Source organism: Carassius gibelio, chromosome B10 (genome assembly GCF_023724105.1).
Source record: "Carassius gibelio isolate Cgi1373 ecotype wild population from Czech Republic chromosome B10, carGib1.2-hapl.c, whole genome shotgun sequence".
NCBI classification, from domain to species: Eukaryota; Metazoa; Chordata; class Actinopteri; order Cypriniformes; family Cyprinidae; genus Carassius; species Carassius gibelio.
Window position 1 is genome coordinate 18,516,534 of NC_068405.1, and position 15,878 is coordinate 18,532,411.

General features: G+C 35.3%; 1 protein-coding gene across 1 annotated transcript; it reads left to right on the forward strand.

The window, feature by feature from the left end:
• The first annotated feature begins 791 nt into the window (after positions 1 to 791).
• Positions 792 to 15,813, forward strand: LOC127966494 (uncharacterized). The gene is made up of 33 exons (XM_052567506.1): positions 792 to 990; positions 2,280 to 2,377; positions 4,338 to 4,930; positions 5,033 to 5,102; positions 5,189 to 5,227; positions 5,320 to 5,384; positions 6,431 to 6,528; positions 6,821 to 6,842; positions 6,949 to 6,986; positions 7,095 to 7,222; positions 7,434 to 7,539; positions 7,688 to 7,755; positions 7,927 to 7,968; positions 8,087 to 8,154; positions 8,278 to 8,306; positions 8,455 to 8,497; positions 8,574 to 8,602; positions 8,698 to 8,849; positions 8,932 to 9,046; positions 9,598 to 9,794; positions 10,479 to 10,671; positions 10,832 to 10,988; positions 11,215 to 11,385; positions 11,611 to 11,733; positions 11,832 to 11,877; positions 11,961 to 12,064; positions 12,167 to 12,288; positions 12,383 to 12,654; positions 12,774 to 12,873; positions 13,056 to 13,339; positions 14,422 to 14,523; positions 14,616 to 14,756; positions 15,213 to 15,813. The coding sequence occupies exons 1-33, from the start codon at positions 923 to 925 to the stop codon at positions 15,320 to 15,322; spliced, it is 3,993 nt and encodes a 1,330-aa protein (XP_052423466.1). The 5' UTR covers positions 792 to 922; the 3' UTR covers positions 15,323 to 15,813.
• The last annotated feature ends 65 nt before the right edge of the window (positions 15,814 to 15,878 follow it).

Here is a 15,878-nt window from a genome sequence, read left to right on the forward strand (position 1 = left end):
GACTATTACTAGTATGTGGTAAATAATAATTTTCTTCAATCACTAACAATTTATGAGATTAAATACTGATTAAAAACTTGATCAATTATCATGCAAAAGGATCATAAATATATTTTATGAAGGCCATGGTGGATCCAGGAACCCCTTCCTTCAGTATTAATGGATTTAAACATACACAGATTTAATCTGGCTCTTATGGATACAGGTAAACAGCCAAAACAAACACGGGGAAGTTGAGGTCAGGTGCAAACCCCACCCGCTCTTTGTTCAGTTCATGAGACAGGTATACAAAGTCATTAGTATGATGCAGGTATGGGTGGAACAACTTGAACATACGCAAACCCCAATGCGGTTATTACATTCCATTGAAATAAAAGCTCTGACTGTAAAAAGTCGCTTGACCTGTTAGTCCATGAAACTGATTTGCAAGAGATAAATGAAATAGTATCCACAGCAAAATAACTATGTAAATGTACATAAATGTGTTTTAATTGATGGCTAATTGCTCAAAAACATTTATTTTAATTCAACTTATTTTAAAATATATCTAAATATCATCATGCAATTTTCTCTGCAGTTCTCTGTGGTTCCCAGTTTTAACCCAATATATTAAAAATATGAATATAAGGGTATATACTGACAAATAGGATTATTATAATGATTAATTGGTATATAGTTAATATTTAGCTTTGCTAGAGGGGAAGTTCACTTCCTGTGCTTTGAAGGCTGGGTGTGTTTAAGTTTTGATTTAAGGAGGGTGTGCACATAACTCAGTCTTCACAGATACTTCACAAGACCTGAGAGACAAACCTAAGAGTCTTTTCTCTGTCTTAGATTTTTTGGAGTCTGGAAGGACACATTTTGGTTATTCTGTGGGAAACCAGGCTGTGGTTGTCAACAGAGAGAAGAATACAGTATATCCATGGTTTGGTGTGTCAGTACAGATCATGATGTGAAGCACAGCAGGCTGTCTATAGAAGTGTCTACAAGGTATGTGGTGTAAAATTAATTAATATTAATCGTGATTAAATAAATACATATTAAAAATTTGCAATGTGCTGAAAAATATTTTTTTATCAAGCAGATTTACATTTTATTATCTGTTGGTTTGGTGATGTTTTATGGTTTGTTTCTTGTTATTTAAATAAATGTAATTGATATGATTTATTGTTAATTACGTGGATAGGTAGTACAAGTTTGATTCAGTTATACATTATAACTAAATTATTATATAAATACATTATATACTGAAACATTACTTTCAGTTGTAAGTTATGTAATGAGAGACTAGTTAAACCACTGTTACCTTATCAAATAATCAAAAATACTGTCTAATTTAGAATAGCTTATTTTATATGATATTAAATATAAACTACTTTTTTGAAAGAAATTAAGACCTTTAGCTAGCACGGACGAATTAAACTGATCAAGTGACATTTATGTTACAAATATTCTATTCTGTTTCAAATAAACGCTCTTCTTTTAAACGTTAAGATTCCTAAGAAAGTATCATGGCAGTTTTCACAAAAATACTTAGCCTGAACTGTTTTTAACTGATCAGAAGAGAATTTCAAAAATATTTCCATAACTTATCAACTCTTAATTCTAGGTAGTGCAAGTTAATATAAAATTGAAAATTTGAAGACATTTAATATTTTTACTTTCTTTTAAAAAATGATTAATATCAAAATTATGAATAATTTTTTTTAGCATTAGTTTTGAAAATTGCAGCAAAAAAGAAAAATACTGTTTCTAAATTACATTAATGTATTTGTTAGCACCATGCTCTACAGTCTGAGTTACAGGAGTGTATATTTAGCTATTCATTACTATACTCTTTTCTTCTTAATGCCTGATCTCTGACAACATTTACTTTTAGATTAGATTAAAATTGAACATTAGATCCGGTCAATTGTGTTTGATAGAAATACACACCCACCATGGATATTCCATTGAAAGCTCTCGAAAAACCAGACCAAAGGTTTATGTATTTATGAAATGTATTAAGTTAGGGATTAAGTTAGCCATATTGAAGTAACTGAATGAAATGTGAGTTGAGTTGTACCAGGAAGCGGATGTGTTGAAGCCTCATGAGTTTAATTGTGTTACCTGTACCACTCTTTTGTTTGGGAGTCACGTCATGGCCAGTGTATTGTCTACAGTAACATTTACATCACTACAGTTCAAATTCACAAAATGTAATAATTATTACTTTGAAACTTTTGAAGTCATTTTTTTTTGCTTCTGTTGCTTCTGTTTTGTGTGTGTGTATGTTTTAGAGCAATGGTGACCAAACGATTAAGTAGATGGAGTTTTGGATGCTGGAGCCATCTGGATTATGTGTTTCTCCTGCTCCTGATGCTACTGTTCCTTCCAGGTGAGGTCTGATGCTCTACTTAATTTTAGGGATTGTCCTCCTGTTTGCTCACCTATTGTGCCACAATAGGACTCTACATTTGAGTTTATTGAACAAAGCTAGATGATGACGAAATATAACGCCTGTTTGCACAATTTAGTAACATTACACAATGGTTTGTGTAACTTCTAATGGCGATAAAGAGCTCCTCAGTATCCTCTATTTTGCATTTAGACATAGGCAACCCAAAATAATTACATTGAAAATATCGAATTTATCACATTTTATAGAGTTTTTGCATTGCTAATTTTGTAATCTGTTGTATGATGAGCTGCATGAACTTCACAAGTTTGTGTAGAACAAGATGATCATGTGAACCATATTGATCCAAATAACTTTTTTTTTGTTTCAATGGAAGAAATCTGACATTTTGCATAAAATGTTTTCATGTGTTCATATGATGCAATTTCACATTTTCCTTTCTCTGGAGTGTTACAAGCTCTTGGTGCATAAATAAGATCTGTAAAGTTGCAAAGACTAAATTCTCAAATCCAAAGAGATATTCTTTATCAAAGTTAAGAGTCAACCAATCCCTCCTAAAACGACTCGTTCTAACACGCCCCAACATGTCTACATCACGATATGTGAAGATTTGCATAACGCACATAAAGAAAGAAGGCGTGTCTTTTATTTTCTCTGTTGCCGCCGGCGTCATGTTGTGGAGACGCTGTGTGAAAGGAAAGCTACTTTGTTTGGCCTTCCAAAAGAGGACAGAACTAGAAATCAGTGGTTAAGTTGTATTTACAACACTGTTCTGGAACAGTTCAACCAAAATATTCAGATGTGTGCAGCGGATTTTGTGGAAGACAAGGACTGTTTCCCGTGAGAGCAGCCTACAATGTTTGTTTCTATAAAGTGAAATTCCAGGTATATAAGTACATTTTCATATGTCGAGGATTTGCCACTGGTGATTCAAATGTGAGTTTTGAGCAGTGTAGAGTAACTGTTAGAGCTGGTTGTTTGTCATTTCTCCGATCACAAATGCATACATGATTTTATGTTTATGCAGCACGATATGCAACGCAAAGCCTAAAAAGACAGTATAAGTCATTATAATCAGTAATTATGTCTCCACTGGATGCAGGAAATGCCTCGTTTGTAATGAGTTTTATTGGTTTTTATTGGTCTGGCTGTGCCGGGAGACACCATCACAGTATGTTAAGGGGTGAAACATTTCCATACTCTTGAGGTATTCAGCCACTTACAATGCACTGAATAGCTGGCCAATCAGCATAAACCTCGCTTTTCAGAACGATAAGCTTTGTAAAAATCTATGCGTTTCAGAAAGGCAGGGCACAGAGGAGAAAAATAATGTACAGTATGTGGAAAATAATGTGTTTTTTTTACCTTTAACGACATAAACACATTTTAAAGACCCCTTTAAAGTGACATGGAAATCTTGGTGCATTATCTTAAGTACATTTTATTCCTGTCACATCGTGATGTTTTCATTTACCTAACAGCAGTATTTAGTTTCAGACTATGTGTAAGTGTCTGCATGTCTCTCCTATAGTGTAAAAAGAGACATCTCAGAAATATTGTTCAGTATTCCTGTAATAGGAGCGTAGCTGAGTCACGCAAAACATGGGCTGTGATCACTTTGAAACACAATAGCCTGACTGAACCAACCATACAAATATAGCTCAGTCAACCTGCTGGGCATGTTTTAGTCTGGAACAAAACAAAAGCCAATTTCTACTTATGCTTATGAATCAGCTCAGTGGACAAACAAAAAGAAAGAGATGGATAAAAACTAGCCCTTCATTAGAAAAACAACAACAGCAGGCTGATGATGCTTACCAGAAGAAACTGATATTTTATTCTTCTATAGACAAAATAATGAAGTTTCCAATAGCCGTGTGTGTGTATTTATTTATAAATGCAATACATTCTTGGTTTAATTAAATACATTTTCCTGCAGTAACATCGAGCACAAATGGCACAACAATTGGGATTTCAACCTTCACACCATCTACAGAACTTTCAAATTCAATAACAGCGACTGGAGGAACGGCCGCTAATATTACCACAACAGATTCATCTTCAACCAAAGGTTCCAGTAACTCATCAACAGTGCCAGTAACAACAAGCCATGATTTGCAAAATACAACTACGATGTCGGAGACCACAGTCACGTCTTCTAACATAAGCACAATGATCCCAGCAACAACATTCACTCCTGAATCACAAAGAACTTATAATCAAACTGTGGAAAGCACACCATACACATCCACTGGAAACATGACTTCTTTTGAACCAACACCAAACTTCACATCCACTGGGTACACAACTTCTTTTGAAATAACGGCAAACTTCACATCCACTGGAAACACAACTTCTTTTGTAACAACGGCAAACTTCACATCCACTGGAAACACAACTTCTCTTGTAACAACGGCAAACTTCACATCCACTGGAAACACAACTTCTTTTGTAACAACGGCAAACTTCACATCCACTGGAAACACGACTTCTTTTGAAACAACTACAAACCTCACAACATTTACAGCAACAGTAAGTACAGATACACCATTATTAGCACCAAAGTACCATTTACATCCTACAGTATGTTGTCAGGAACCATATTAATAAACTCATTACTAATATCATCTTCAGCCCGGACCATCCCCCTCCGCCAATTTAACTGATACAACACCAACCATTAACCAAACATCAGCAACGACAGGTAAGACATAGAGTGTGAAAAAACCCCTCTGTGTACCACAGTTTACTTCTAATATCTAACATTGAGGCATTCTTGTCTACATACAGCACCCACACCTTGTAACTTTAATCAAAGCTGTGTAAAAGGTAAGTATTACAACTGCAGCAAACATAATGGGCTGTTTTTCTATTAAATGTTAGGAATACAATGCATAACTGAATATTTTGGTCTTTATTAGCATTTTACTGGATGACCGTTAATGTAACAAGAACACTTGAAAATGAAATACAGATCCGGACATGGGTAAGTACAGGAATGATCCTCACTTAGAAGAAGTGATATTAAGAAGCTTTATTTGATTTGATTTGATTTTAACTGTTAATAATATAGAAAACATTAGAATGTAAATTATGGAATAATTATGTATAAACATTTTTAATTGGATTTCATGTACGCTGTGTTCCAAATCATAATGCAACTGACATATAAACAGGATTTCGGTACAATAAAGAGTCAGATTTTTGTGTGGGTTGTTTTTCACAATATTTAAGCTAACTGGTATCAATCTCAGATTGGTTTAGTCAGTAGTTTGCCAGATCTTCTTAGGTAAATGGGAACCCTACTTAAAGAGGTTGTTCCACATTATTTAGCAAGTCACAGTTCTCATGAAACATGGTGAGGAAGAAAGATCTTTCTGAAGAAGAAAAGTATGAAACCATGCAATGTCTTGCAAAATGCATCAAAACAAACAATATTTAGCAAAAAGCAAATAGAGATTATTGAACTGTCAAAATATTTGTGAATGACTTAGAGCACAGAAGATGGAAGGTCAGAAGGTCAGATGAATATTAAGGAACGTTTCTGTCAAAAAAAAATGAACTGTATTGTAATGCCAGCTGTAGAAAACTGTAAAGCTCTTTCTTCCTCACCATATTTCATGAGAACTCTGACTTGCTTAATAATGTGGAAAAAAACCTCTTTAAGCAGGTTTCCATTTCCCTAAGAAGACTGAGACTGATAGTTACCTGAAAGGATGTGAAAAACAACACAAACAAAAATCTGACTCTTTATTGTACCGAAATCTTATTGATATGTCCCTTGCATAATAATTTGGAACATGGTGTAATATGACAATATTTTGTTGCTTTTTATATATTTTTAAATATATTTTTGTTAATATTATTTATATTTTAATATATAAAAATACTTGTACATAATATATAAAATAAAAACATTTTGTACCATAATATTGTTAATATTGCAACTAACAGTACATGGAACAATTACAGTTTTCTGTCATTTTTTGAAAAGCAGTAATTAAACTCAATCATCTGAAATGTATTTTTCAGCTTGAGCAGCTTTACAAAAGCAAACTAAATGCATGTGCAGTTATGGCAGTGGCGGCATTTGACAGCAAATTATTAACAGATGTGCCTACAAGCATAAGGTACCCCCATTATACTGTTGTGAACTTTTCTCATGAATGAATGCATACTAATGTTCTCACTTAAGGCTCTTTAGACATGTCAGTACTTTCAAACTGAATAATAATTATGTGTTATGTAATTTGTCTACTTTCTTCAACTTAAAGAAACCTGTATTTTGTCATCATGCATCGCCTGTCGTTATTTAATCAGAGATGTTTAAGGCACTTTCAGTTTCCAGTTATTTCCCTGACCTCAAACTTACTGTACTTTGAAAAGCTAATAAATGAATCTGGTCTTCTTTCTTTTCTGCAGTACACAGACACCCATGTTTGAAGTAAGTGCAGATTCAGTTGTCACTGCAAGCGGCATATTTTGGCATTTTTTCATCATAATTCATCTGAGAAGCATACACAAACTTTGCTTTTATTTTTTATTATTAGGGCATAGAGGTCACGTGCGATCCAAAGAATAGTACAAAGTCAGTATCAAATTCTGCTCTTATCCATTTGAAACATACTCAAATAATAAATCAAATCATTGCACTTCTATAAGCTTCTCTTACATCATCCTGCTGTTTTTCTGACAGGGATGCACTGTGCAATATTCTTCTGCAGCTGAGTGCACCTGCCAATGTTTGCTGCATTAGTGACGCTGTTGTGAAGATGAGCTCAGAAAATGTCACTGTCAGATTGGTGGGAACAATAGAAAGAGTGGGTTAGTAAAATTCCCCTAATCCATGACTTAATAATAGTAATTTTATATATTATATATATTTTTTGCTTACAATGAATATTTTAGCTTGTTTTATGTAGAATAAAAGCAATAGTGTATAGAATGTTTCCATCTTAGAATAAAAATAAATTGTAGTATTTCAGTATCACATAACATTTCTAAAAGAAGTCAGATTGGATATGTTTTTGCACAGGTGTGTGTGCAAACAATTCACCAATTTTATCCGGACAATATGACAAATGCAGTCAGACAGCAATCAATATTGATGTATGTGCAGCAGGACCACAGAACATCTCATGGTAAGTTTAGACACAGACTGGAAAAGAATGGTGTAGCATGCTTACATTAATCCTAATTAAGTAAGATACAATCTAAAAATCTTTTTATTAAACAATCATTTTTTCATTCTTGGTCTTCTGTCTCATTTCTTGTCATTCTTTTTCATAGTGGGAACAATACAAATGTGATTATTCCACTGGCTACTGGTCTTCAGGACATCTGTCCTACTAGTCCACGTAAGGCTTCTTTTATCCTCTTTATCAATAAACCTGTGCTTTAAATGAATGATATTTCATTGCTCAGAAATGCTACATACTATAAAGACCTTGTCAGTTGTAAAAATGTTAATGTGCAACTACATTTACATTTCCTTGAGGTTTTAACTTATCTTTTCTTTTTTCCTAAAGCACCGCAAACATGTAATTGTTCCTCACGCTGCAATAACTCAGGTAAACAAGTTAATCATGTAAGAGTCTGTGAATGCACAAAAACCCTGCTGCAAATATAAATGCATTTGAAGAGTAATTCAGATCAAAGGTTATATGTACACATCCTCCTCTGTTTTAGATTTCTACTATTACCATTTTAATGTACGGTGGAACCAATACTTGGAATCCAACTTGGCGCCCCAGTTTGTGAGTATCATGTGTAGTATTAAAGTCAGAACGCTGGATGTTCATTCATAATCTACATACTGTTTTGTGATAGTGCTATTGATCCTTGTTTTGATGTTTTTTGTTATTCATATTTTTCTACAGTTTTTGGACTTGGCATGCAGCAACATGCCGTGAGTTGAGACCATTTTTATTGTATCTTTTTGTTTTCAAAAAGACAAAGCAAATAAATCTACCAGCTGAACTACAGAATATCTACTAAAATATGATAAAGACTTTAGTAATTCATTTTAACAGTCCTCTTCTACTTCTGCATTTTAGATCTGCAAGTAACAGTTCGCAGACTCGCATGTGTCACTTTCTGGTAAGATGTCTTGATGTCAGCCCTGAAAGTCTTTTGGTTGTAAAATGGTGCTGATTTCTAATTCTGACTCTTACAGGACGTAGGTGTGTTTGATTGCGTAAAAAGGTATGTTGATTCTCACTGCAGCATGAGTTTATGGAAAAATGTGTTCTTAAGTTAATGGGTGGTTGATGTACTGCTCCTTCCTTTCCGGGCTCAAGCAATCAGGGCAATACCGAGGCCCCTGCAACCAAGTGTAGTGTTATAGTGAAACTAGACACAGCTATGGACCCGTGTGACGTTCTCTCAATTGTAGAGGACATCTCTGAACTTCAGAAAAACTTCACCTTAGATGGAGTTGTGAGCAGAGTAGGTAAGTGTCTGTCTTCTGTAAACATAGCTACGTCAGATTCATTTCTAAATGTATATCTGATTATAATTGTGATTATTTTCAGCGGTCTGCTCTTATTCTTCGGATCCTTTAAGCCAGAATTTCATGTGGACCTCGTCTTTAAGTACAAATTTCAGTTCTGAAAGCTGCATGGAGACAGATTTGTGGACAGATTACTGGTTAGTAAAGTTCATTGTCTCCTTTGCATATAGTGTGTCATTTATGTCAGTATGTCAGTATTTATAAGCAATATTCCTCTGCCACAAACACATACAGTATACAATACATGTACTATAATATATGCATGAAGGTGTACAGTATATATGTGACCCTGGACCACAAAACAAAAAAAAGTCGCTGGGGTATATTTGTAGCAATAGCCAAAAAAACATTGCATTGGTCCTTAAAACGTCACCATACACACACATTTTATATGTGTCATTGTATAGACATAAGTGTTTTCATACTGTAAAAACTTTATAATGGTTTTTATGTTGAACAAACCATATTTTATATCCCCTTACCCTAACCCTACCCCTCACACATTTAATTTTGTATGACTTACAAGCTTGTTTCCTCAAGTGGACCAAAAAATGTCCCCTCAAGGTCAAAATAAACTGGTATTGCTATCCTTGTGGTCACCATAATGTAGGGAATACCAGGACACACACACACACACACACGTGCATATCTGTTTTCTTAACAACACTTTTATTTCATATGTTTACAGCTTAACAGGCGTTAATGAAGGCAGGTCAAGTATTGTCATTCCCCTGAATGGCAGCTGTAATTCATCTGCACCCACTTTTACAAACAGTACCACAACTCCTCCTTTCACAAGTACCCCCCTCTCGAACACAACCATCCTCAATGCTACAACAGAGTCTGTGAATGTAACAACTTCTCCTGCTAATGTAACAGCCTCAGGTAATTACATACAGTACATACACTTCATACACTTTTGGGCACAAATTCTCACTATTAACTACAAATTGTGCCTGAATAAACGTGTAAGGTTATAAGGAAGTTGTGAGGTTTAGGTATAGGATTAATGGATATAAAATGCAGTCATGCAGAATAAGACATTAATAAGTGCCTTGTAAGATCTAATAAGCAGCCATTATGCTAGTAATATGCAGGCTAATAAACAAATTGTTAACAGTAAGATTTGGTCAAGATTAATAAAGTGGTAACATATTTTAATTATTTTTTTTTTGATGTTTAAGAAATTAAAGCCCATTAATTTCAAGTTTTTTTCATATTGTGACTTTAGTTTTTACAGTACAATTTGTTTTAAATAAGCTTAAAAGCAATGCAATAAAAAGCAAGATGATAAACATATGTACAATTGTTTTTTTCGGGCATTATCATTTTATTATATTTATGCAAATATCATTTTCTATTTCATTCATGGCAAAATTTGACCCAGACATGTTTTTGACAGGTTTAATGAGATTCGCTCACCTTGTTACCGTCATAAGTTCAATGTAATTATTAATGCTGATTGTAGAAAAAGGGGCATTCAAGAACAAACCTGGGATCCATTAATTGACTAAATGACTGAATATTTACCTTTTCCTCTTTGTATATGTCCCACGTCATGGACATTAGATGCTGAAGGATTGTTGAAGTTAAGTGCAAATGCCTCGTCTTTAAACGGCTCTCAGGTGGACCAGATTTTATCACAGCTAGAGTTGCTCCTCTCTGGGCCAAGCATCAGCCTGGCAGTGGCAAACACTTCTGTCGGTATCGTCAACAACCTCCTTGATGTTCCTGTAGCTGTAATAACTCCTTTCTCAAAGAGGTGAGACACATTCATCTGTGGCCAGGTTTATAACTGTTTTGGCCCATGCGTTTATTATGACATAATAGTAAAGAATTAATCTTTAACTGTACATAAGATTCAATAATACATATTTTCTGATACACTGTATACAGTCAAGCTGTTTGTCTCTGGTTACTAGGGCCATTGGGGTTGTGGACACAGTGGGTCTTAAACTGGTTGTGTCAGGAACGAGTCAGTCAATAGTTTCACAGTCACTGGCTCTGGCAGTGAAGAAAGTCGATGGGACCAACTTTCAGGAGACGTCCTTCTCCCTAACTGAAGCATCTAGCGTGCAGGTAACATCTCCATCAATAATTCTTATTCATCTTACAGACTACACATAATGGAAATGCTGCTGTTTGCTAGCTAATGTAGAATAAGAGAATACAAATAGAGATACAAATGTTTATTCATGTGTATAATTGGACCATTACTGGATGAAATGAAATGATTCTTTAGAATAATAATAATTTTGAGCATCTCAGAGTAGCTGATTTGGTTCTGCTGTGTTTGGAATCACAGATTCGAAGTAACCCCAGCATGGAGACTGAAGACGTCATGGTTCAGGTTCGATCCACTCCTCTGGGTTCAGTCATCCTCCCAGCATCCCTCACACAGAACCTCACGGCAGATCAGCAGCGGCTCGCATCCAGAGTCCAGTTCAACTTCTTCCAGAAGAACACCTTCTTTCAGGTCTGAGACAGAGCAATGCTTCTGACTCAAATTAGTTAGCTTTGTGTTAAGACGACTGCTGCGTATTAGAAACGGCTGAATGGTGTAATGTGAACTGATGTGATCTATGACTTAGTCTAGACATTATCTAGCTGGCACATCTCAAAACAATTTACAAGTATGCTTGTATTGGTGTAGTTATTGTGTCAAAAGCTTTAGTCTAATACTTGTGACTTTTGTTTGTAGGACAAAGCACTGGGTGAACGTAAAATAAACAGCGGGATTGTGAGTAGCAGTGTGGCTAACCTGAGCATCTCTGGTCTACAGAACAAAGTGCTGATAACCCTGCGAAACACAGGGCCCATTCCGGTCAATATGAATACTACATCACAACAAACACAATAACAGATTTGTACTTCATTACAATACTGCTTACTGTATCTAACTCGCTTTTTATTCCTCCACAGGCTAACTATGTAGCTTCCTGTGTATTCTGGGACTTTGGATTAAATGGTATGTTGTCTTTTAATGTTCCTTTCTTTAGTGAATAGATTATTTTTTTCGGTTGAGTCATGTGTTTGAACCGTTGGTCACAGGTGGCTCGGGCGGCTGGAGTAAATCAGGGTGCGAGGTGCTGAATACTTCAGCTGAAGAAACTCAATGCGCCTGCAGTCACCTTACCAGCTTCGGTATTCTGCTAGTGAGTTACATCATAAAGAATAGAGCTGACCTGAAATATCCTAGTCTAATATTAGATTAAGATTCTCTGGGATGTTATTTATAATTGTGTTTCGCCCGACAGGACATTTCAAAGACTCCCATCAGTGGACTGCAGGCTGACATCCTGACATACATTACATACATCGGCTGTGGCATCTCAGCCATTTTCCTCTCTTTCACCCTTCTCACATATTTGGCTTTTGGGTATGGACCCCTCTGACCAGTGAAGACCCGCCATTTACCTTTGATTTAATTTAATCTGTCTATCTATATAATAAATTTTTTTGTCCCATGACAGTAAACTGCGCAAAGACATCCCGTCTAAGATCCTGATTCAGCTGTGTTTGGCCTTGCTTCTGCTAAACCTGGTCTTCCTGTTGGACGCCTGGCTGGCTCTGTACCCAAATGCCGTGGGCCTTTGCATCTCCACTGCTTTTTTCCTGCATTATTTCCTCCTGGCATCCTTTACTTGGATGGCACTGGAAGCTGTCCACATGTATCTGGCCCTCGTCAAGGTGTTCAACACCTACATCACCCGCTTTATGGTCAAGATAGGACTTGCTGGATGGGGTACGTGACTGATTTGTTACTTCGGTTTTACTTGCACTTGAGTTTTTGAAGGCTGCTTTGTTCAAATAGTTTAGTCTGTCTGAGAGGAGATGAGCTCATAATGTTTTGTTTCTTTAAAGGCATTCCTCTCGTGGTAGTCATAATTGTCATAGCCATTAACAAAGACCACTATGGCCTTGTGACATACGGGAGGTTTGCAAGCGGAGCGACTGATGATTTGTGAGTAATAATCCCAATTTTTCTCAGCACTATATTGATATGAAATATATTTATTCTATACAGATTATAGATTAAAGGTTCCATTACTTTAAATGTCAAATGAAACCCTGCTGAATTTGTTTTATCATTTCTTTCATGCTTTTATCTTACAATTGATCCTAAAATTTGATTTCTCCCGACAGCTGCTGGATAAAAAACGACATTGTCTTCTATGTTGCTGTGGTGGCGTACTTCTGTCTCGTCTTCCTACTGAACTTTACCATGTTTATCGTGGTACTGATCCAGCTGTGTCGCATTAAGCGACAGAACCCTCACAATGTGCAGAATCGCAGCGGCTGGCAGGAGATGCGCAGTGTGGCTGGACTCACCGTGCTCCTGGGCCTCACCTGGGGCTTCGCGTTCTTCGCCTGGGGTCCTGTTAACCTGGCCTTCATGTACCTGTTTGCTATTTTTAACACTTTACAAGGTAGGTCCCAATTTGCACAAGTGCGCTACCATTCTTGAACGGCTAAATTTACCCTATTTGCTATCTTAAAAACGTCTCTGGTATTAATGTGAACTACTTATCATTGCAAGAAAAGTAAAAAGTGTGTTTTCTTTGGAAAATCTGAAAGGGGAAAGAAAAAAGATTTTATAAATTCTGTTATTTAGAAATGTCAAAGATAACACGTAAATCACTGTGGGACAAAAAATTTTTGAAACTACAATACAAATATATCTTAATTGCATTGGAAATGTTTGTCTTTAGGTTTAAAGGTCTAACATTAAAAGTGGACATACAAAAGAAGCACTTAATATAAATTCAGTATTTTCCAGATAATATTTAAATTTAATGTAACAAATTATTAATTCATTTAATTCATTTGAATTAATTAATTTAATTTATTTAACATTCATTATTATATATTTATTTTTTATTAGAATTTTTTATTTTTATTTGACTTTGGTACAGTAAAAACATAAAAGCCAGTTATTTAATTCCATATTATATCACACTTCTCATATAGTATAAAAGTAGTCTTTACATATACAAATAAATGGCTTACTTACAATTTCTTAAAAATGTTAAAATCTATTTTAAAATGTAGTTTATTCCTGTTATGGCAAAGCTGCATTTTCCAGTCCTCAGTATCACATGATCTTTCAGAAATTATTCTAATATGCAGTAGATCATTTCTTTTTGTTGCTCAAGTAACTTTTACAGTAATGTACAGTGTCTAATATTAATGCATCATGTAAAAGTTCATTTTACTGTCACTTTTGATCAATCGAATGTGTCTTTGCTAAACAAAACTGAACTAAAGTATTAAATAAAAAAGGTTAATGACCCCAAACAAACAAACAAATAAATAATCTTGATCCGTGAACAGTAATCATTTTAGGTACTGTTAATTTGTCAGGATCATTGTGTTTATTAGTTTCATATTACGCAAGCCACTGTGTCAGAGTTCCTTTGTGGAATCCATAATATTATCAGATAAAACATTTCAGGGTTTATTTTTAGCGTTCTGATGGAATGCTGACGCTAATGCACCTGTTCCCTCGCAGGATTCTTCATCTTTGTGTTCCATTGTGCCATGAAAGAAAACGTCAGACGACAATGGAGGACATACCTGTGTTGTGGCAGCCTGAGGCTGGCAGAAAACTCTGGTAAAAGGCCTTTAGATGTTTATGCAAATGACTGACTTGCTTTTATGTGGCATATTTATCTAATAACTGGCTTTCTCTCTTTTATGTAACAGAATGGAGTCGCACAGCAACGCAAAAGATAAATAAAGCCAACAAAAAAAGAGGCTTTTCATTCCGCTCTGCGAATTCTAACAACTCTAGCTCGTCTTTCCTGAATCATGACACCTTGGTATCTGATACGCCAGTAGATGTCAGTGAGTATGACCTGCTAGACAGGCTGTGTGTTATCATCTTTCCACATTTTTATTACCTGTAATTTCTAGTTGAAACAGCAGGTGATGCTAACTGATCTTTGAACTAGACAGAACAGAACCTGTTTTTAAGGGAATAGTTTACCCCAAAATGAAAAAATTGCTTTACATGAATTTTACATCAAGCATTATGTCACTTAATCACCAATGGATCCTCTGAAGTGAATGGGTGCCGTCGGAATAGAGTCCAAACAGCTGATAAAAGCAACACAATAACCCACAAGAAATGTAGCAAATTTTCATTTTTGGGAGAACTATTCCTTTAAATGATTAATGTAAATGAAAACATCTTTTATGCGTGTAAACATATAGTTCAATATTAAATCTGAATGTTACGCTAGTTGAATAATCAGATTAGATATATTGTGCAAAATTTGAGCTGTTTGTCTGTGATTGCAGGCAACCCGATAGACGACAGGACAATAACTGCAGCTGAAGAGCCTAGCTCAGGTTCTGACGTAGTACTGAATGAGCTCAATGACCAGTACCGAGGTCAGAGGTCATACTGAATGAACTGATCACAGCCGGTATGAGTGTGTGTTCATGTATGTAATGTATGTGTGTGGTCTGGTCTAATGGAACACGCTATTTCACTGCTGTTTTAAACTTACATAAAGTATTGCGTGTTGTATATACAACCGAAATCTTACTTCAAATGAAGCACTTTAATTGATGCAATTAAATAATGAAGCTACTGCAGTCGTGTAAAACCTTTTAACCCAACAACAGAAATATCTGATGGTATAGGTTGCATATTTTTTTTCTGTGAGTAGTTGGATAATTGTACAGTTGGAACATTGGATAGCTGTTTATGAAATGAAATGATGTGCTTAAAATATGGTTTCGATGATTTGATTATTTAATATATATATCTATGAGTCTGGGACACTCAGAATAATTTATGTTGTCGCATGTATTTTATTTTTGTATTTTTATAGCTTTTCAAAATAATAAAATGTACAGCATAAGAGTATAACAAAATAAATACAAGTTGAGTGTCTAGCTGGTAGTTTTCTTCACAAACCCACTTTACACATACACACACACACACACACACACACACAA